The following is a 23239-nucleotide window of genomic DNA, read 5'->3' as shown; positions in this document are numbered from 1 at the left end:
TTATTCATTTAAACAAACAATAATTAAAATAATATATTAAAAAAGTAATATAGTTAATTTTATTTTTAAATTCTGTATTTTTTTTAATTTTAAAAAAAAATAAATAAATAAAATAAAAATAAAATATTTTTTTTTTTTTTTTATTTTTTTTTTTAATTTTTTAAAAATTTTTTTAAAAATTTTTTCGACATTACTAATTTTTTTTTTAAAATTTTTTTCATTTTTATTTATCAATTGATATATAGATAGAAAAATGGTACGTGAACTTAGCGTTTAGTATTTATTTATATGTATTATTAATAATAATAATAATTTTAAAAAATTATTATTTTATTATACAAAAAACAAAATAATTAAACAAATTATATATGAAACATATTGTTTATATTATATTTTTATTTTATTTTATTTTATTTTATTTTTTATACATAAATAAATTTTTACGAAAAGATATAAATAAATAAGTTTTATAAAATACTAACTTTAATTTTCTTTATATATAGGCCGAATCTGAACAAGTTCAAGTCAAATTAGTTTTAGTTGGTGATGGTGGTGTTGGTAAAGTAAGTTATCATTAAAAAATATTCGGTTTTTTTTTTTTTAACAACGAATATTAACATAATTTTTTTTTTTATCTCATTTATAGACCACCTTCGTTAAACGTCATCTTAACGGTGAATTCGAATCAAGATATATCCGTAAGTCTTCAGTTTATATTTGTTCCTAAATAAAATTTAAAATAGAGAGAAACAGAAGAGAAATTTCAATTATTCTTATTATGGTTTATCAACATAGGTGTCAATTAAATAATAATTTACTTTCTAGTTGGTTTAAATATAATATAAATTCAAAATCTCTCTCAATTTTTTTAGCGGCAAAAAAAAAAAAAAAAAAAAAAAAAAAAAAAAAAAATGTATTAATTTTCTTTTTTTTTAAATTTTAATAGCAACTCTTGGTGTCTCAGTCCAACCATTATCATTCTACACCAATTTTGGTAAAATTGTTTTCAATGTCTGGGATACTGCCGGTCAAGAAAAATTCGGTGGTCTTAGAGACGGTTATTATATTCAAGGTCAATGTGCCATTATTATGTTTGATGTTACTTCACGTATGTCATACAAACACGTTCCAAACTGGTACAGTGATTTAGAAAGAGTTTGTGAAAACATCCCAATTGTTTTATGTGGTAACAAAGTCGATATTAAAGATCGTAAAGTCAAACCATCACAAATCAACTTCCATCGTAGATACAATTTATCATACTATGATGTCTCTGCCAAATCAAATTACAACTTTGAAAAACCATTCATCTGGTTAGCCTCAAAACTCCTCGGTAACAAGAGTGTTCATCTCGTCCAACAACCAACCCTCAAACCAGCTGAAGTTCCATTAGATGCTGGTTTAATGCAACAATACGAAACTGAAGTCCAAACTGCTGCTGCTGTTCCACTCCCACCAGATGACAATGAAGATTTATAAACAACTTTTAAAAAAAAAATCAATTATAAATAATATCAATCCTTATATAAAAAAAAACCTTTAAAAAAATTAAAAAACAAAAAATAATTTAATCAAAAAATACAATACCTCTTTTAAATTAAAAACCACATCATTTAAAATATTGTTTTTTTTTTTTAAAAAAATTAAAATACAATTTTAAATCTATCTTTATTATTCATAAAAAAAAATTTTGTCTTTATTCAAAATATTATTTTTTTTAAAAAAAAACTATTTTTAATTGATTTGCTACACAAATATTTTTGGTTGCCAAGATCAATTTAAGTATTTGGTTGAAATTTATTTAAATAAATAAATTAATATTTTTTACAATTAAGGTCATAATAGTTATTTTATTTTTTAGATAAATTTTATTCAAATAAAAGAAATGAAAAACTAAAATTACAATCATTTTCGTTATTTTTTTTTACTTTTTTTTTTTTATAATAACACAACCATTTTGTGAGCTTTTATGTGTGTTCGCTTTCTCATGAAGCTTTTTTTTAACGAAAAAAAAAATTATAAAAAATTAAAAAAAATAAAAAAATTTAATTTTTTTTTGCCTTTAAATTTTTTTTTTTTTTTTTTTTTTTTTTTTTTTTTTTTTTTTTTTTTTTTTTAAGGTTTTGGGGGGGGGGAAATAAAAAAAAAAAATATAATTTATATTTTTTAGTGTATATAATATATAATCACCTTTTTTTATTAACTTAATAGATAAATTAATTAAGGGTATGTTTTTTCAAAACAATACAGTTTTTTTCTAGATTTTTTCAGTATATTTATATGTGTATTTTTCCACAATAGAAAATTTTTATATTTTAAAAATTTCAATAAACAACACAAATAGTTTAATAGTTTTATAGTTCAAAGTTCAATTATTTAAATATAACATAGGAATTCATTTTCTAACACTAAATTTTTAATTTGTTTTTAAATTATTATTTTTTTTTTTTCTTTGATTTTTTATTTGTGTTTTATTTTTTATTTTTTATTTTATTTAAATTTATATAGAAATAAAAAAATTTACAATATATCAAAAATGGAAGTCCCACAACCAATTATTGAACTTTTACAGTCATTAAACTCTGGTAACAATGAACAAATTAAAAAGGGCGAAGAGTTATACAATCAATTAAAGCGTCAACAACCAGATCTTTTAATTTCCAGTTTTATTACTTTAATCAGAACTTCACAAAATGAAGCTGTATGTAAATCATAATTTATTTATATAGATACTTTTTTTATTTTTGTTATTATAAAGGGTGTAGATAGTATTAAAGGGATAGATAATTTCAAAAGGTGTTGGAAAAAAAGTGAAGGACAATATACAATAATTAATATTAATAACAAGAATAAATAAATAATAAATGGAGTAAATAATTAATGTTTAAATAATTAATTAAATATTTTATAGTTAAGATCATATCCACCAGTTTTACTTAGAACTTTAGTTAATGGTGTTGATTCAGGTAATATTCTTTCATCATTAAAACCAGAAACTATTGGACTTTTAAAAGCCGAATTAGTCAATGCTGTTTATCAAGAACCAAAGAACTATATCAGACATTCAATTCTCAATGTTATTGCAGTTCTTGCAATCTATCTTATTCCAAAACAACAATGGACTGAAGTTTTAGAATTCATTGTACAATCAGCCAAAGACCAAAATGAAAATTTAAGAGAGTCTGCTTTCTTTTTAATTGGTGCTATTATTGATGACCCAAGCGTCTCACAAGCTCTTTCACCATCATTCCCAGTTTTTGCCGAACTTGCTAAAAAAGGTCTTGAAGATCCATCAACTAAAGTCAAAGTTGCTTCATTAGAAACCATCTCTTCTTTCATTGATGCTAATCCAGAACAAGCAGAAGTTTTTAAACAATTAATTGGATTAATGTTACAAGTAAGATATCAATTAATAATATTAGATAACAGCAATAATAATAATAATAATAATAATAATAATAATAATAATCAATTTTAACAATAACATTAACATTAAATATTTTTTCTTTTTAGGCTGTTCAAAAAGCTATTGAATCAAATTTAGAAAAAGAAGCACAAAAAGCTATTCTTGCTTTTATTATTATTGTCCAATATCACCCAGATTGGTTCAAAGCCGAATTTAACCTTGTTTTTAAAACTTTCTTTGGTTTCCTTGAATCAAAAGCACTTGAAGACGAAACTAGACACACCGTTTTACACTTTTTCCTCACCGTTGCCGAAGTTAAATCAAGTTTAATGAAGAAGGCTGAATATTTAGAGCCATTAGTTTTACTTTTACTCAAATGGATGTCCACTGTCGAAGATATCGATTTTAAAGAATGGAACAGCTTAGAAACTGAACCAACAGAAGATGACGACCCAAATGTTGCCCTCGAAGCTATCGAATCCTTATCTCATTGTATCAGCAAAGGTCTTTGGGATTTCTTTGGTAAATGTGCCCCAACTCTTATTAAATCAAACAACTGGAAAGAACGTTATACATTCTTAATGACCCTTTCAGCAATTTCAGAAGGTTGTCAAAAGAAAATTAAACAAAACTTCAAACTCCTCATTGAACATATGACTGCTTTAGCCAAAGACCAACATCCACGTGTTCGTTTCGCTTTCTTCTATTGTTTAGGTTCACTTTCAACAAGTATCAAACGTGAAGTTCAAGATGCATACAAAGTTTTAATCCCAATCGCATTAGAACATCTTAACGACCCATTTTCAAGAGTTATCATTTCAGATTGCGAGTTTTTAACTTTATTCCTTGATGAAATTAAAACATCAAGAGTCAAAGAATTCAAAGACCAATTTTTAGCAGGATTATCACCACTCTTACAAAGCAACGATTACAAGATTGTACAACACTCATTAAATGCTTTCTCAAGTGTTGTCGATGGTATTGGTGAAGATTTTACCAAACATTATGGTGAAATTATGCCATTCTTAATTAAAATCATTCAAACTCAAACTTCTCAAGAAACCAAAACTCTTCGTGGTAGAGCTATCGAAACTATATCATTAATCGGTTTAGCTGTTGGTAAAAAAGTTTTCATCAGAGATTGCATTGAAATTATCAATTACATTTCATCATTACCAAAATTACCAGATGACGATCCACAAGTTGATTTCTTCTTAAGAGCTTTCACTCGTTTCGCTCAATGTCTTGGTGAAGATTTCGTTCCATATCTTCCAAATGCCATGTCACCATTAATGGATGCTATCAATGGTAAAGTTGAAATCGAAGAAAGTAATGAATATGCCGATTCAATTGGCTCATCTGGCACTGTTGTTATGGAAAATAAAGCTATGGCCTTAGAAATGGTTTCAATTTATTGCATGGAATTAAAGATTCATTTATTCCCATATGTCGAAAAATTATATAGTGGTTCAATCAGTTTAATCGATTTTGCCTACAATAGCATCGTTCCAATTCAAGCTGTTAACCTCATCCCATATCTCGTTAAAATCTGCAGAGGTTATTATGAAAGCCAAGGTGTTCCAAATGGTATGGCTTCAGATTATACCGCCAAAATATACAATGATGCTTTTGAACGTTTAGTTGCCTCAATTAAAATCGAAGCTGAACCAGAAATTGCCTCTGCTAAATTAAAAGCTTTAGCCGATCTTCTCGACATTGGTGGTGGTTTTGAACCAACCAAAATACTCAATGCTACTTTTGATGCTGTCCGTGAAACTTTTACAAACCTTCAAGAAATCGAAGACGAATACCAACAAGGTATCGATGCTGAAGATGAAGATGCTGATGAAGCTCCAGAAAGAGAAATTATCGATGATGCTTACAACAGTTTAGCTATGGTTTTAGGTGAAGTTTGTATTCAATATAAAGCTGCTGCTGTTCCATATATTAAAGAAGTTCTTGTAACTATCAACGATCTCATCGAAAAAGCCCCATCTGTTGAAATCAAAACATCTATGATTTGCATTTTAGATGATTTAATTGAAAATGGTGGTCCAGATGCTTACCTTCTTTATCCACACATTATTATTCCAATGTTAAAATGCGCTTCAGCCACTGACGAAGATCCATCACTCATTCAATCAGCCGTATTTGGTCTTGGTTTAGCTGCTGAAAACGGTAAAGAATATTTTAGTCAATTCTTAATGAAATCACTCGAAGTTTTAGTTGGCATTATTAATAGACCAACCAGCGACGATGAAGAAGTTGCTGCTCGTGATAACTCCATCTCTGCTATGGGTAGAATGATTGTTTCCCTTCCAGCCCATTTAGGCAACAATCTTCCAGCATCCATTGATGCATGGTTAAGCTATCTTCCAATCCAAGATGAAGGTGAAGCCCATTCCATCATTAAATCATTAGGATTCCTCATCCAAACATACCCTCAATTAGTTTTAACTGAAAATAAAATTGTTAGAATTTTAGAAGTTATCGCTGTAGGTCTCATCAGAAATGTTATTGATGAAAACGAAAAAGCTGCTTTTGTCAATGCCTTATCACCATTCAAAAATCAAATCATTCAACAATTTGGTAATGTCAAGGCTGAATATAGAGAACCACTTAATACTCTTTTAAAATAAATTAAATAATAGTATTTTATATTAAATAAACATTAAAAAAAAAAAAAAATAATAAATAAAAATATATGCATTGTCTGTTATTATTTAATAATCAAAGAAATTAATTTTATCAAACCGTTGGTCTCGAGTTTTTTTTTTTGTTTCAAATAAAATTTTTTGATAAAAAAAAAAAATGACATCTACAATAACGGCCATACGCAAAAAAAAAAAAAAAAAAATTTTTTTTTGTTTCGACAAAATTTCATTTAGATATGAATTTAAAATATTATTTGTTTATATTTTTATTTTACATATTTATTTTAAAAGCCAGAAGTCAAACTTTAAACGCCAAAGAATTAACATGTTTAACAAACTTTGTAAATATTTATTCTTTTCATTTTCATTTTATTTTTTTTTTAATACTAACATTTATTTTATAGGCAAGTAAATTTGGTTTGTCATACACCAATTGTGACGGTGTTAATGTTTTGTGCAAAACAATAGATAATGAATTATATATTGAACAAATGTATTTATAATTTTAATAATAATAAATATTCGATATTGGAGTACAACATTAAATAATTATAGGTATATTTTTAAAAAATAAAATTATATAAACTAATGATAAATTTTATTATAGTATTACACAACAAAAAAACCAAAATTATTTATTAACAAGTGATATTGAATGCTTTTCAAACATTTTTTATTTTCACATGGAAAATTGTTACCTCTACCCAGATTTCTTTATAGGACCTTTCCCAGATTCCCTAAGTTTTTTTAGAATGAATTATTGTACAGGTTTGGAAAGGCAATTTGATAAACCTATTTACCCCAAAATAAAAACTCTCGATTTTACTTTTAAAGATAGCATTAATTTGATTATAAATCTTTCAAACATTAGAACTTTAACAGGTTCATTGTAGGTATTTTTAAATTTTATTATTTATTTAAATAAAAATTAACTAATATTTTTTTTTATATAAAAGTAATCTTTATTTTATTAATAATGCTTTACGAGAAGCAAGCACGTTAAAATTAAACAATGACCTTACACCAGAAACTAAAATGACATTATCATTTATGCATTTTAGTTCAAATTATATACCCAATTTATCAAATGTTAAAATTCCAATACAGTTGTAAGGATAAAAAAGATTTGTTTTTTTAATTGTTCTTAAAAACTAATTTTTATTTTTAAAAGAATTTTATATTTAACAGGTCAACCAATTGGTATTGAAAGCATTAGTACATTTATAGAAATCAACCAGTTAATTATTTATAGTTATTTTACAGAGGAAATAGAGTTTCCTCCATTTCAAACTCTTTTCCCATTGAAAAAGTTTGATTTGTAAGTTCTCCTTTTTTTTCTTTTTTTAATAATTTTTTTTTATATTAATTTGATTTTACTTATTAATCAATAATAATCTTCAGGTATATTTCTACTGTAGGTTATTTTAAAAAGCCAACAAATTATATTGATTTATCAAATTCAAAAATCGGTTCTTTAAAGATAGTAAATGCTGGATTAGATTTTAATATTGATGGTAATGTTCCATTTATTTTTCCAAAAGAAATAGTTGAGTTTGATGTTAGCTATGGATCTTTTTCAAACATTCCATCTTTCAAAGGTTTCGATATAAAGTTTTTATCTCTAAGAAAGTGCAATTTGAACTTAAATTTTTCAAATTTTAAACGAGACTATTTCCCACCCTCTCTTCTTCATTTAAGTCTACCAGATAATCAACTTTTTGGAACTATCGATCAAAGTTTTTGTTCACTATCATTATTGGTTCTTCAAGATAATAGTTTATCAGGTAAGAGAACTATTTTATTATTTATTAAAATTTATAATTTATTAATTAATTTTTTTAAATTAGGGGCTTTGCCATCCTGTGTATCATGTTTTTACCAAAGCTATCCATTAATTCAAGAATTGTTTAAAGGTACCAATAATAAATTTGACCCAGTTGGACCATGTACAACTATTGTTCCAAAAATAAGAATAGAGAATAGTTGTAAGTTTTATAAAATGATTAATTAAATATATAGATTAATGTTATTAACAAAATATATTAGATTGTAGAGTTTATGGCCAAGATGTTGGCTATTCTAGTACACAGGTTATTCTTTCATCAAAAGGATTTACAAACGTTATTGGATATTTTAATGGTTTAGAATATTACTTTACTTTAGGCAGCGAATATAATAGTGTAACATTATGGAATTTAACATTTCCAACAATACCACCTCAAACATTTACTTTATCAACTGATAATTCCCCACCAAATATTGTATTGGTAAAGCCATCCCTTTCAAATACATTTGTTTTTGAAGGAGATCACTTTTCTTATAATAAAAGTGAAGTAGAAATAACAATCGATGGTAAAAAATGTGAAGTTGTTTCGTCCACTTACTATAGTATATCTTGTACAATCAACTCTTTAGACCTTTCGAAAAGAAGAGTTTTAACATATGTCAAAATAGATCAAATGCAAACTCAATTAACAATTTTGGATTTAACTAAAGAGAATTCAATTTCTTATTGCCCAAATGATTGTGGTTCTGGATATTGTTTCTCGGATATTGGTGAATGTGCCTGCTTGTTGGATTGCCAAAATGGGGGTCAATGTAATTCAAATACACAGGAGTGTATCTGCACAGGTAAATGGACTGGTGATTCATGTACAATTCCACTTCATTATGTTAGTGCCGTATCTCCAAGTTCTACATCAGGTGGAGAGGCCAAAATTTACGGATCTTTTGGTAGTTTACATCAATATCTTTCAGTATATATCGGAAATAAGAATTGCACACCAATTACTTCTGTTTCAAGTGATCTTATTATATGTAATGCACCAGAGGGTGAAGGCGTCAAGGATTTAAATGTTACACAAAACTTTAATTCTTTTATTGGAAAGAATATGTACAGCTATATAAGTCCAGTTATCAAGTGTCCAAATAATTGCACATCAACAAATAATGGTAATTGTAATACTAGCAATGGTGAATGTAAATGTAAAGTTGGTTATTCGGGCTTCGATTGCAGTGCATTAAAAAATAACGATGAAAAAAATGGAACAAGCAGTGGGGAGAATACAAACAACCAAAATAAAGAAACTGTACCGGTATCTACGACAACCATTGATAAAGAATCAGCAATTACAAAAATTACAAATCAAGAAACCTTTTATGAAATTTCAATTACAGAGTTGCACGAAATCTCAATAGATGGTGCATCTATCAATAAATTTGATTTAGTTAAAAAATGGGACATAACAGCCAATGACGATTCAAAGAGTTTTGTTTTTAAACAACAATTAGAAAATTCAACATCAACTATAACTTATGTAATTCAAGAGATTGAAGAGACCACTCAATTCACTTTTGCAGACATCCCATTTACTCTCGAAAGGGGTTCCACCAAAATATCAGTTATCATTGAAAACTTTCCATTCACAAGTTCACTTAGTACTTTGGCCCTTTATTTTAACACAAAAGCAACTCAAGGACAAGAGGATCTAAAGAATGAATGTAATAAAAAGGAAACTGAAATCGATACATCTAATGTAAGCGATAATTTGATGCTAAACTCTTATGTTAGTATTGCTAAAAACTCTAAGGTTTTATATGGAAGAATAATAAATCGTGCTATTTCAGACGAGAAAGCAACATTTATCTCATCATCGATTATAACAAACAGTTCGGATTCCTTGGTACTTTCCCTCAATTTACCTCATTGCAACAATAGATGTGAAATCGATCCAGACTTTTCAGTATTGGTATCACCAGGATTTAAGCAATGTAAAAACCAAAATGGCAAATCTTGGGTTATACCAGTAGCTGTTGTAATACCATGTGTTTTTGTTGTTGCTATTGTTATCGTTGGTGCTCTACTTATCAAAAAAAATCGTACAAATGTTATGGTTATTAAAAAAAAATTTAAAAACAAATTTAAACCAACAAAAAAACAAGATTTATATATGCCTAGCGAGGCTGAGTTAAAAAAAGTTTAAAATAAAAAATATTTGATCATTTATTTTATTTTATTTTATTTTATTTTATATTGGTTTTTAATAATTTTTTTTTTTTTTTTATAGCCGATCGAGAGGTTGTTCTTGTACTACTTGTTTTGGATAAAAAATTTCTTTTAAAATTTAATTTATTAAAATTACAAAACCAATAAAACAAATTCTTAAAAGGCGGCTTTTCCAATAAATTTTACATTTCAAAAAAATAAAATTTAAAAATAAAAAAAAATTAAAAATTTTGATAATTTTTTTTTTTTTTTTAAATTAAACCAATTATTTTTTTTAATGCAACAAAACAATTAGTAATAATATAAAATTAATAAAATATAGTAACATAAATATGGTTAGACAACCAATTCAACCAATACAGGAACAACAACAAGATAACAATAACAATAATCAAAAAGAAAATCTAATAAATAATTTATTTGAATTAATTTTAAAGATTCAAGAATTAAACGAAGAAGAATTTTCACAAAATAATAATAACAATAATCATGAAATAGAAAATAAAGAAAAGAATAACAATAAAGATACTAGCGATAGTGATAATAGTGACAATAATAACAAATCAAAAAAACATAAATATGAAAGATATATACCGAGAATAAGAACATTATTACCAGAATTAATAAATACATATCTAGTATCAAGTGCCAGCATATCAGATATTAATCAAATTGTTAAACTTATAAACATTTTAGTCGAAAGGGTACCAAGTAGTGCAATTGGTGATAGCAGTAGAATTTGTTTTTACCTTTTCAAACTAATTCCACTTCTCTCACACAAATCACCATCATTTGATTTAAACATTCTAAATATTCAACAATTACAAGAAAGGGAAGAAGAGGATGAAGCTTTAACAGACAATTTAATTAGTGCTATTAAATCAATGTTGAATCTTTTAACGGATGAAATTAATGTATTGCTATTGTTTATTAAAGAGTCCATAGATTTATTTAAAGGTAGGTTTGCTAATCTCATAGAATATCAATATTTTTAAAATATATTCTAAAATTTTTTATTTATTTTTTTATAGATTCTATTGATTTTATCAAAGTTATTAGTCAACAAGAAGATCATGTTTCACAATTAAAAAAGCAAAAAAAGGATTCGCAAGTAACAGCAACAAACAATATAGCATCAGAAACATCTAATCAAATTAAACCAGTTACTGAGCAAAATTCGGTATTTCCAATTGTATTAAAAACATTTTGTGAACTCTCAACCTCAGTTGTATTAAACGATTCATCAAATATGAGCAGTTCATACTCAAAAACATTTCAATCATCCGATTTATTATTCCAAACAGAAATGGCATTCAACGAATATGAAAAAGCAAATGCAAAGAATTTTGAAAATTATTTTAAAAACAGCAAAGAGGAACAAGAGAAGAATAATTATAAACCAATAGATGAAGGTGTATTGATTGTTATTTCATCCAACAATCGTTTAATTAATCTCCAAAGTGGTTTAATAATTGGGATTAGTAGTGTTATTGAAAACTTTTCATATTACCTCTCCACCCACTTTAACGATCTCTGGTATATCCTTTCTGAATATTTTTCACTTTTAAATTCAATTAATTTGACATCTTATAAACTCATGGCCAGTTTTATAAATGTAGGTTTCCCTTTTTTTAAATTTTAAATTTAATTATTTTTTTACTAATTATTCATTTCCTTTTTTTTTAGTCATTATTAACACTATTCGAAAAGTTATTAAAGTCATCATCAAATGTAGTTCCAATTTTATTCAACAGAAAAATTATTAAAAATTTCTTAGAATTAGTAATACCAATGAGTGTTCTAATAAAATCTAAAAAGAAAAATTTGGTTGATGAAAAGATTTCAGTAATATTACCGTTGTTATTTTCAAATATCTCAGATTCGACATTATTTGAACTTTCATCATCAATTTTACCAAATATTCTATTTATAATTAATAATACAGAATCAAAACAATTAAAGGTAATTTAAAAAATATTATTATTATTCATCTATATAAATAAATACTAATTTATTTCTTTTAGGTATCAGTTTTAGATATTTATTTTAAAATTTTAAAACTATCAACACTTCATTTTAAATCATTATTCACATTGGTACCATTATTTAGTGATAGAGATATCCATGACAGTCTTTATGATTGTTTTGAATATGTTATTAATCAATCTTATTTATCAGAAAATGAAGAATCTGAATTTTCAAGCGAAATTTTATCAAATCTTGTAGATTATGCCAACTGTTTAAAAATTTCAAGTATTTTCAATGATTTCCCCACAAAGCTTGATAAACATCAACAAAGATCTTTAAATACAACGATAGAACAACAAAAAACAATTAGAGTTTATACCAATGCACTTCATTTAATATTCAGAATATGTAAAAACCATCATAGTAAAATTCCATTAAAGGATATTGTAGAGTTACTTATCAATAATTTGAATATTGTTTTCAAAGTTTTAATTCAAGTAAGTATACAACACATAAAAAACCAAGATCTTAAAGTATATACTAATATTTTATTTTAATAAAAAGCAAAAAGAATTAAATGAATTATATTTAGATATTTTAATCGATCAAATGGAGTTTTCTAAAACAATTTTAATAGAATATGTACATAAAATTTCAAATTTAAAGACTATGGAGCCCCTCATCGAACCATTGTTTAATATAGCATTTATTTTCACAAATCATCCAACCCTTTTTAACATTAACTATAGTGAAAAAATTGACAAGTTAAGAATCATTTCATTTTCATTGATCAGCTGGTTACCACCTTCTTTTTATATTAGCGAAAGAAAAAATTTTATTTTATCAAGTCTAACAATTATTAAAATTAATGAAGATGACAATGGGCAACAAAAGACCTTATCAAGTCCAATAATTATTAATATAGTTTCAAGTGATTCTCCTAATATGGATCAACAATCATCACCATCAATATCTATAAACGAAGAATACTTAATTAATATTATAAAATCACTTCCAATCTTTATTTCAAACCTGGCTCCTGTAAACTTTTTAAATTCGGTCAGTACCAACCAGCCATTTATACTCTTGGTCGATGAAATTATATCTAAACTCAACAAAATAATTGAATTAACAGTTCCATCTTCAATTTTAGATATGATTGGTGTCATAGGAGGTAGTTTATATTGCTTAAAAGAGGGTTTCTGTTTTTTCGAAAATCTAAATTATCAAACTTATTTAAATCATAATACAGTTGATAATAATCTTTTAATAATCAATAATAGTATTTTACTTCAAAAATTCACTGATAAACCAGAGAATAGAATTAAAATTGACCCACTTTTAGCAAATTATAACGAATTGGTGGGTTGTAAACACTTCTCAGATATTTGGTTACCTTATTGCACATGTAAAAGTATATTGGTATCATCAACTCAAGATCCAACTATTGTTGAACCCAACTTAAAGCCATACAAATCGTTATCACACAGTATCAAAGCAGATTTAAATGATGACGTAATGCAAGTTGATGGAAACAATAGCAATAGCAGCAACAACAATAATAATAAAGATAATAGTAATATTGATGTGGGTGAAGTTTCTCAAAATTTAATTTTAGAACCATCAAATAATATTTTATTTTCAAAATTATTTGAAAAAGATATTAAATCAATTTTAAACGATGATCCCAGCGCTATCATTGACGACTCTCCAATCAAGTATTTTTATTTAAAGTATACATTCAAAAATATTTTAATTCATAATTCACCACTTTCAAGCTCATCAATTGATCCATTCTTCAGTTTTTATATTTCCTTACTTGCACAAAATAGAAATGATGTCATTAGAAAATCAATTATCAAGATGATTGTTAAAATGCTAAAGCTCAATCTTAACAAAGAAGTTTTGGATAGATTTTTTACCGAAATACGTCCCCTTAAATCCGATAACAGAGAATACATAACATTATCAATTTTATATTTGTTCAAAAAAGTTTCAAAATTAATTATAAATAATATTAAAGAAAGCTCAACAGAATTAATATCATCCAATAATTTAAATGCATATAGTGTTGAAAACTGGCAAGAAAAGGTCTATTCAAATGACTACATTATAATTATTTTAATAACACTCATCGAAAATCTTTCAAAATCAGCACCAATTAAAGTTACGTCAAATGATATTATTGACTTTATCTCAAAAAAACTAAATCAATCACCAAAACAATTAATCATGAATAATATGCCAAAATATATTAATAAGAAAATCATTGATAATATTTGCAATAATGTTCAAGCTTTAAATATAATGTGCTCATCGATTTTAGGTTGCTCACTAAATCAATTTCTCATCGTTTCTCTTCCGACTGTTATGCCGGAATTAATTCTCAATGAAAAGCTTTCAAGCAATACATTAAAGGTACTCAAAGAAGAAATTCCAACCATAAAAACTTTATGTGCTGAAGAGACTTTACTTTCTTCAATTTTAGAATATATATTTATTCATTCACAAGATCAACAATCTTTGGCCAATTGTATCTCATTCTTTTCAAAATACGCCGATTTCGAAGCCACTACTCTTCTTAACTATCTTCCAAAATCATTCTTTAATTCTCTACTTTTAAGCTTAGGCGATGACAATACCTATGAAAAAACAAAGAAAGCCATCAAATATGTTTATCAACTTTCAAATTCAAATATCACTCTAGATAAATTTTTAATGAAAGAGTTTTTGGGCTCAATGAATTATTATACATTAATGTTAGAAAAAAAGAAACTAGTATCTGAAAAAAAAGTATTAATGCTAAGTTTCAAACGTTTGTTAGAATTAATGTCAGAAAGTATCAATTTCTTTAAACCAAAGATTATGGCATTCCTCAGATTAGCTCATAAAACTCCTGTAGAAGACATTGCCATTGATGCTTGGTCAACTTTTATTCATTTATTAAATTTAAAAAATATTGGCTCCATTTTAAATCAAATAATCTTTTCAATACTTCCATATGTTAATAACTATCCGGATAAAGTTAAAAGTATTCTCTATTATCTTCTTATAGAAAATAGTACAACCCTTGGTCCATATTTTAAAACCATCCCATTCCTCCCAAAAGATGTTGAAGTATTAAAGCCATTTGTAAATATTATACAACCAGAAAAAAAAAACGAATATAGCATTAAAGAAGACATCGAACAACTAATCGTTTTATTAAGCAATGAATCAAATGACGTTAAATTAATGACACTCAACAGATTAAAGGAGATTCTTAAAGATAATAAAACCGAAGTTGAGAAATTAATACAGTCCGAAGGTCCACCTACAAATAATCTTTTCAAATCATTGATTATTGGTTTTAGAGACTCCAATTCAAAGGTCAAAGTAGCATTCTTAAAGTGCCTGGGTGAATTAGGTGCCGTCGATCCATCAAGATTAGATTTCTCCCTTAGATCAAAAGTATATGTTGAAGATGATAAGATTGGAATTGCCACGGAATTAATTGAAAATTATCTTTCAAAATTTGTAGTTTCACCAAGCTTCCCAACCCCACAAGATAGAGCTGGCTATGCTATCCAAGAGATTTTAAAAAGTGACAAGGATCTTTTTAATAGACTGCCACAAGAATGCAAAGAAATTGTTTATCCTTATCAAACATCAGAATATCATTTACCAGTTTCAAAAAAATCCACCACAAACAATACAGTTTTCTTTACACCATCTATTCCTTATAGAAAATGGGTTTCATCATGGCTATCCAGTTTACTAGATAAGACCAAAGGCCCCCTCGATACTATATTTATGGCCTGTCGTGGTATTATCAAGGATGATCTAAAGATTTGTCATTTCCTCCTTCCGTTAGTAATCGTTAATATTATTGGGCAAGACCATGAACAAGATGTAGCTTTGATAAGGGACGAGTTTTTAGAAGTATTAAAAAATGATAAAGATGTCAATTCTGAAAATGCTCAAATGTGTACCCAAATTATTTTCCAGATTATAAATAGTTTATCAGTTATTCTAGATACCAAAAAGAAGAAAGCATTAGCTCTTAAAAGTGGCAAAAATGCTAACACGAAAAAAAAAATTGACTTTCCTCAAGAAATTATATCAATTGAAAGATTTATTAGTAAAATTCCTGAAATAGATTTAGCAAGAGCTTCCTACAGATGCAAAGCGTTATCAAACTCACTTATCTATATGGAATCAGTAATTAGAAAAGAAACCATTGCTTTGGAAAAAAGTTTCCAAAATAAAAAGCAATTACCACCACAACAACAGCAACAGCAACAACAACAACAACAACAAAAGCCACCTGTCAGTTTTAGAGAAGAGGCAATTAACAACCATTTGGAATCATTACAAAAAATCTATCAAGAAATGGACGATGTTGACAGTTTAATTGGTTTATCTCATATTATTAGAATAAATGGTGCAAGCGATGATGAAAAAATTGTTGAATTGGAGGCTCAAGGAAGTTGGGGAGATGCACTTTTATATTATAACAGCGCATTAGAAAAGCAACCCAACAATATTGACCTAAAGATTGGTGCTCTTAATTGTTTATTTAACAATGGTCAATATGAATCTCTTTTACTTCAAATCGAAGGTCTTAAACAAGAAGGCTATTTATCACAAAAAGACCAAGCCAAAATTAATACACTTAAGATTCAAGCAGCATGGAGACTTTCAAACTGGGATAAAATTGAAGAAACACTTTCACAGCCCAATGAAAATAATTTCGAAGTCTATATTGGCAAAATTTTATTGTCATTTGTAAAGAAACAGGAAAAGGAATTTAATTTCAATTTAAACCAATGCCGTATTTTCATTTGTTCACATCTTACTGGCTCATCATTAGATTCTTATCAGAGATGCTATCCTCATTTAGTTCAAGCCCATATTTTAGAAGAAATTGAAAAAAGTTTTAAAATTTTAAATCCATCCAAAGAAACCCAGAATCAAATAAATAATAATATCGACATTAGTATTCCTCAACAAGTGAATAAATTAGTTAATGAATGGGATGAAAGATTAAAAATTGTCCAGCCTTCATTCAAAGTTAGAGAATCAATTTTAGGTATTAGAAGAGAAATTTTAGATATAGCGTCACTTCAAAAAGAATCTGCAAATTGTTGGATGAAGATTAGTAAATATGCAAGACATGATAACAAAATTGAATTATCACTCAACGCAATTTTAAAACCAATATCATCCCAAAGAGATAAACCATACATTATCGAAAATGCAAAACTAAAATGGAAACAAGGCCACAGTATTGAAGCCATCAATACATTATCACAAGAATTAAAGCTATTAAAATTTAATAATGATAAAAAACTTTCAGCCAAGGTTCATTTATTAATAGCAAGATGGAAGCAACAATCTGGTATCACTCAACATAGTGAATTAATTGATCACTATAAGGCTGCCACAACATACAATTGGGAAAAAGGTTTCTTTTTTTTGGGTAGATACTACGAAACTTTACTTTCAAACCTAAAAAGAATCAATCCAAACTCTCCAAACTCTCCACCAGAAGACCCCATGTTGTACCTTGACTATACCAAACATATACTTTTTTCATTTGGTCAAGCTGTTAGTATTGGCCACTCTTATATATATCAAACTCTTACTAGAATTATTACTCTTTGGTGCGAGCTTGGAAATGTTTTCCCAGATTTCGATAAGGTTGAAAGATCTTTTAAAGAGCCACTTCATCAAATCAAAAAAGCTATGAATCGTTCTGAACAAGAAATCTCAGCATCAAACTGGCTAATCTTTTTACCACAATTAGCATCAAGAATTTGTCATAAGAATACTGATACATATGCGATTATTGAAAAAGTAATCGTTAAAGTTTTACAAGCATATCCTCAACAATCCAATTGGATTATGGCAGCACAACAAAGATCAAAAACAACTCAAAGAAAAGAAAAAGCAAAGATATGTTTTCAAAAAGCAAGAACTAATCAAACAATTATACAAAGCCAAGAGCTATCAAGCCAATTATTTTCAGTTTTATTGCAAGTCTCTGAATTTAAAATTCAAAGGGCACCCAATACGAAACCTATTATTAAAATATCCGAACACTTTAAAAAACTTGAAGAACTTCGCAAAATCCCAATCATTCTCCCTCTTCAAACCTCAATGAATGTCAATCTACCACCAAACGGACTTGCTGACAAAAATTATATGGTTTTCGGTAAACTCCCAACAATTTCATATTTTGATGATAATATCGAAGTAATGTCTTCACTTCAAGCACCCAAAAAGATTCAAGTTTATGACCAAAATGGCCAAAAACACAGTTTCCTTTTAAAACCCAATGATGATCTTCGTAAAGATGCTCGTGTAATGGAGTTTAATACCATGGTTAATAAATTAATTAAAAGAGATCCATCATGCAGAAAGAAAAATTTAAAGATTAGAACCTATTCAGTAACCCCATTAAATGAAGAAAGTGGCATTATCGAGTGGGTTCCAAACACCCAGACTATACGTTCAATTTTAAATCCTCTTTATGAAAATTACCAAGAAGATACTAAAAAAATTCACAATCTCATCGCTGCAAAAAAAGAAAAACAATATATAGAACTTTACGAAGAAGATTATCCAAGACTGTTCCCTCCAATGCTCTATAAATACTTTTTAAATCAATTCCCAGAGCCATCCTCTTGGCTAGACGCTAGAAACTCATTTGCTCGCTCATGCGCTTTAATGTCAATGATTGGTACTGTTTTAGGTTTGGGTGATAGACATACCGAAAATATTCTCGTTGACTCAACATCTGGTGAATGTGTCCACATTGATTACAACTGTCTCTTTTGGAAAGGCGAAACATTTAAGGTACCAGAAAGAGTTCCATTCCGTTTAACTAGAAATATTACTGATGTATTTAGTGTTCATGGTGTTGAAGGTACATTCAAAACTGTTTGTGAAAACTCTCTTGGAGTTTTAAGAAATAATAGAGAGGTATTACTTCGTGTATTAGAAGCATTCATTTACGATCCATTCATCGATATTTTCGAAAAGAAAACAGTTAATACCACCGAAATAGAGAATGATCAAGCTTTAGATATAATTAAAAGAATTGATTTAACCCTTCAAGGCGTTCCTCAAAATTTTGTTGGATTACAACTTTCAATCGAAGGTCAAGTAAACTATTTAATTCAGGAAGCCACAAATCCTAAAAACTTAACAGAAATGTACATTGGTTGGGCCTCTTGGATGTAGAATATATATATAACACAAAAAAAAAAAAAAATCATAAATAAATTATAAAAAAATTTTGTATAATAAATATCAATAGCTTTTTAACCTAAATAAACAAGATAATTTATTTTTTTAAAAGATATTTTAATAAAAATCAAAAATGATGTAATATTTTTTTAATTTTATTAAAAAAAGTTTCACTATAATTTTTTTTTTTTTAATTTGATTTGTTGAATAAAATAATTTTTTATTTTAAGTGTATTTTTGATATCAAAAACTTTAAAACTAGATGGATACAAAAGAAAAAAAATCAATTAAAAAGCCAACAATAAAAGAATTAAAGGAACTAGCTCCTATTTTAAAAAAAAGTTTCGAAAGATTTAAATGTTTAAATCAATATGCAATTTTACAAATAACTGAAAATTCAACCAAAGAAGAAATTACATCCAAATTTAATCATTTATACAACGAATATAAAGAAGAAAGTATGATTATTGAAGTTTTAGTAAATGCCCACAAAATGTTAACGAATGATAACCAAAGACAAATTTATGACACCTTTGTTTATAAAAATGAAAAAGCTGTTTTGGACCAATTGGATAAAATAAAAAAGAAAAATAAAAAAAATACACTTAGTATGATCAAAAAAGCTATTATTTTCTCTGTTTTTTTCTCTTTACTTTTTATTTTTAAATAGGTAATAAGGTATGTAAAATATTATAATTTTGCAATTTACAAATTAAATACTAAAAAAAAAAATTTTAATAAAAAAGCTTTATAAACAAAAAACACAATTAAAAAAATTAAATAAAAAAAAATTCTTTATTTATCTCGATATATTTTGTTGGTTATATGGCGAAGTTGGGATTGGGCTGCCCGAGTTTAAATTATTATATATATTTGGAGCTTGGTTATTATCTATATTTTGTAAATTAAAGTTATTTGGAATTGATTGTTGTTGACTAGTTTGTACAGGTTGTTGTAATTGTAATTGTTGTTGTGGTTGTAGTTGTTGAGGGAAATTTGGAGGAAATGTGGTAGTATCTTTTGCGATGACACTGCCCCAAACATTTTTTAACATCTCCATATTAGCAAAATCGTATCTAGTTGATGAATGAACTCTAACCAAAAGCATAGCCTCTTGTTTTGGTGTTAAAATACTACTAAGAGCGGAATGAGTATCCTCCATTAAAGTTCTTTGTTTTACAAAATTCTTTTTTAAAGCTTCTAATTTTCTTGTAAACTCTAAAATTTCTGAGATATCAATATTTGCATTAATTGGGCTATAGCCCAAATCGTTACAAACTGAAATTGTACCATTAACTGCAATATTGCTATCATCGGCATTGTTACCATTTTGTACACTATTTAATAATGCTAAACCTGGAGAAGGTCTTACACTAACTGGATTAGGGGTTGGGCCATCGTTGAGTGATAAATTAGTTGCAAAAGATCTGTTTAAACGTTCGTTAGTTGGGAATACCATAACTCTATTTAAATAAAACTCTTTAATGGATCTATCAAGCTTTTCTCTTTCGTTTCTTAACTCGATATCAGCTTTCCAATGATTGGATCTAAGTGTTTTAATTGCTTTAGCTTGCTCTTCAGTGATTTGGGCCTCTGAGATATACATTGACCACCAGCCGTCTGATGATGGACCTGAAATTGATGAAATCATAGGATTTTCTAATGATGGAACATAACCCATTGCAGCCAATTTAGCCTGTGTATATGGATGAACCATTTTCTCGACCTCTCTTTCGACAATGGTATGACGTTTTTCTATAGAAAGGTGGAAGAGTTGTAAAAGATAAATTAAAGATCTTTCATCATTCTTTTTAATTGCAACATCTAATTGAATAATAATTTGTTTTGCCTCCATCATCATTGTAATAAATGCTGGGTCAGGTTTCATAATTTCGACACCGCCACCTTTTTTTAAATTAATATTCTCTTTCTTTAATTGATCATTCTCCAATGCCAATACTGCCAATTTCTCTTCGATTTCCCTAATATATTCCTTCTTTCTTTGTCTGTAATTTCTTGATGCTAAATTTTGGTTTACTCTATTTCTATTCTTTTTATTCTCACGCTCTACATCTGATGAGTCTGAATCATCTTTATTTTCCTTTGAAGGCTTAATTGGTTTAGTAGATGTAGTTGTAGTTTGTGAAATATTTTGTTGGATTTGTGTTTGTAGAGGAGATTGATATTGTTGTTGATATTGTTGGTATTGTTGTTGATATTGTTGTTGAAGTGGTTGTTGTAGAGATTGTTGCTGTTGTGGTTGTTGTTGTTGTTGATAAAATTGATTCATTTGTGAAGTATTTTTATTTTGTTGATAAAATTGTTTATTGTTGTTGTTGTTATTATTATTATTAACTAATGGTTGTTGTGGTGTTTGATTATTTGTTGGTTTATTTCCCCCAGAATAAGAAGCTGTTAATGTTAATTCGTTTTCTCCAAATGGTACTAATTGATGAAAAAATGACTCGAAAGATCCTGAATCCATTTTTTAAACATAAAGAGATTATTTAAAAAAAAAAAAAAAAAAAAAAAAAAAATTATTAATTTTATTGTTTATATTAATTTTATTTATAATTATATTGCTATTATGATCCTAATAAATTATTTTTTTCTATTTTGGTGGGTTATTGTTTATATACTATGGATATATTTAATTAGTTGATAATTTTATTTTATTATTATTTTATTTTTATTGTTTTTACTTTTATTTTATTTTTATTATTTTTTATTTTTATTATTATTATTATTATTATTTTAATGAAATTTTATAAAAAGGATATAAATCTATCACATACAGAATAAAGATAAAATAATTAATAATTAATAGAAATAATAGGAAGACTATTTATTAATATTAATTTAATATTAATATTAATATTAATAGTTAAGATGGATGGGATGCAGGTTAATAAATATAAATAGACTGTTTGTATATTACAGTTTAATTGGATTGTGTGAAAAAAAAATTTAAAAAAAATAAATAAAATAAATAAATAAATTAAATTTAATAAAAATATTATTATTTATTTATTATTTATTTTTGGATGGTGATATAAATTGTGTGTATGTGTGTGTGTGGTTTTCAATATTTTTGTCACGATGAATTATCGGTATGTTTTTTTTTGTGTTATTATGATTACTGTTATTTATCCCTTTTTTTTTTTTTTTTTTTGTTTTTTTTTTTATATATATATTTATATATATAAAAATTATTTATATATTTATAGTTTATACATTAAAAAATATTATTTATAAATTTTTGCTAATAATATTATTTATTAATAAACTAATTTTTCAAAATTTTTTTTGGAAAACTATTAATTTAATCACGAAAAATTGTGGTGTTTTGTTCGTGAAGTTTTATATTTTAAATAATTAAAAAAAATATGAAATAATTAAATATATAATATATTATGTTATATAGCGATAAATGTTATTATTGAAAAAAAAATAAAAAAATTTTAATTTTTTTGAAAACTAAAAAATTTCTTTTTTTTTAATTTAATTTTTATTTTTTATTTTTTTTATTTTTTATTTTTTATTTTTTGAAAACTAATAATTATTATTTTTCAAAAATCCTTTAGAAAACTATAAAAAAAAAAAAAATTGCTATTATATTATATTCATTGGATTTTATTATTATTATTATTATTATGAATACTGTTACTATTGCTATTATTATTATTATTATTTTTATTTATATCATTATTATTTATTATTTATTATTATTATCAATACCGTTTTTTTTGCGTAGAAATAAACCATATTGTTTTTTGATAAATTTATTACATAATATTAAAGTTTATTTAAGATCTAAAAGCATACTATTAAAAATAGTGATGTAGTTTATGTGAGAAAAAAAGAAATATGGAAAGTGATAGAGAAAAAAGAAAAAAAAGTGTGTTGTTGATAGTTTAATGATGGGGTATGTGTGGGTTATTAATAAAAAAAGTACACCACTCTCCCCTACAT

The 23239-nt window shown here is 26.3% G+C and overlaps 6 protein-coding genes across 6 annotated transcripts; 5 read left to right on the top strand and 1 right to left on the bottom strand.

Moving 5' to 3' along the window:
- Window positions 1–253: 253 nt before the first annotated feature.
- Window positions 254–1479, top strand: ranA (ranA, RAN GTPase; the record flags this gene model as incomplete). The annotated part of the gene is made up of 4 exons (XM_003286403.1): window positions 254–256; window positions 504–563; window positions 647–698; window positions 947–1479. 4 exons carry the CDS (start codon window positions 254–256, stop codon window positions 1477–1479), a joined length of 648 nt encoding a protein of 215 aa, XP_003286451.1.
- A 1057-nt stretch (window positions 1480–2536) lies between these two features.
- Window positions 2537–6045, top strand: DICPUDRAFT_150414 (uncharacterized protein; the record flags this gene model as incomplete). Its single annotated transcript, XM_003286402.1, has 3 exons — window positions 2537–2701; window positions 2912–3397; window positions 3514–6045. The coding sequence occupies 3 exons, from the start codon at window positions 2537–2539 to the stop codon at window positions 6043–6045; spliced, it is 3183 nt and encodes a 1060-aa protein (XP_003286450.1).
- A 698-nt stretch (window positions 6046–6743) lies between these two features.
- On the top strand, window positions 6744–10043 carry DICPUDRAFT_150413 (uncharacterized protein; the record flags this gene model as incomplete). Its single annotated transcript, XM_003286401.1, has 6 exons — window positions 6744–6949; window positions 7017–7169; window positions 7232–7378; window positions 7462–7844; window positions 7908–8045; window positions 8107–10043. 6 exons carry the CDS (start codon window positions 6744–6746, stop codon window positions 10041–10043), a joined length of 2964 nt encoding a protein of 987 aa, XP_003286449.1.
- A 355-nt stretch (window positions 10044–10398) lies between these two features.
- DICPUDRAFT_150412 (uncharacterized protein) lies at window positions 10399–19261 on the top strand (the record flags this gene model as incomplete). Its single annotated transcript, XM_003286400.1, has 5 exons — window positions 10399–11023; window positions 11098–11681; window positions 11753–12028; window positions 12091–12531; window positions 12599–19261. The coding sequence occupies 5 exons, from the start codon at window positions 10399–10401 to the stop codon at window positions 19259–19261; spliced, it is 8589 nt and encodes a 2862-aa protein (XP_003286448.1).
- Window positions 19262–19529: 268 nt separating this feature from the next.
- DICPUDRAFT_150411 (uncharacterized protein) lies at window positions 19530–19963 on the top strand (the record flags this gene model as incomplete). Its single annotated transcript, XM_003286399.1, has 2 exons — window positions 19530–19875; window positions 19938–19963. 2 exons carry the CDS (start codon window positions 19530–19532, stop codon window positions 19961–19963), a joined length of 372 nt encoding a protein of 123 aa, XP_003286447.1.
- Window positions 19964–20045: 82 nt separating this feature from the next.
- bzpB (uncharacterized protein) lies at window positions 20046–22205 on the bottom strand. Its single transcript, XM_003286388.1, has 2 exons — window positions 22063–22205; window positions 20046–21742 (listed from the first exon to the last, which is right to left on the bottom strand). Exon 2 carries the CDS (start codon window positions 21555–21557, stop codon window positions 20067–20069), a length of 1491 nt encoding a protein of 496 aa, XP_003286436.1. The 5' UTR covers window positions 21558–21742; window positions 22063–22205; the 3' UTR covers window positions 20046–20066.
- Between the last annotated feature and the right edge of the window lie 1034 nt (window positions 22206–23239).

Source organism: Dictyostelium purpureum, assembly GCF_000190715.1.
Source record: "Dictyostelium purpureum unplaced genomic scaffold DICPUscaffold_70, whole genome shotgun sequence".
In the NCBI taxonomy this organism is placed as follows: domain Eukaryota; phylum Evosea; class Eumycetozoa; order Dictyosteliales; family Dictyosteliaceae; genus Dictyostelium; species Dictyostelium purpureum.
The sequence above is the reverse complement of the archived record's forward strand: the minus strand, read 5'-3'. Positions and strand labels throughout refer to the sequence as shown.

Coding starts and splice junctions, on each gene's coding strand:
- bzpB (XM_003286388.1), bottom strand. CDS start 21,557: ATGAATCAATTTTATCAACAACAACAACAACCACAACAGCAACAATCT.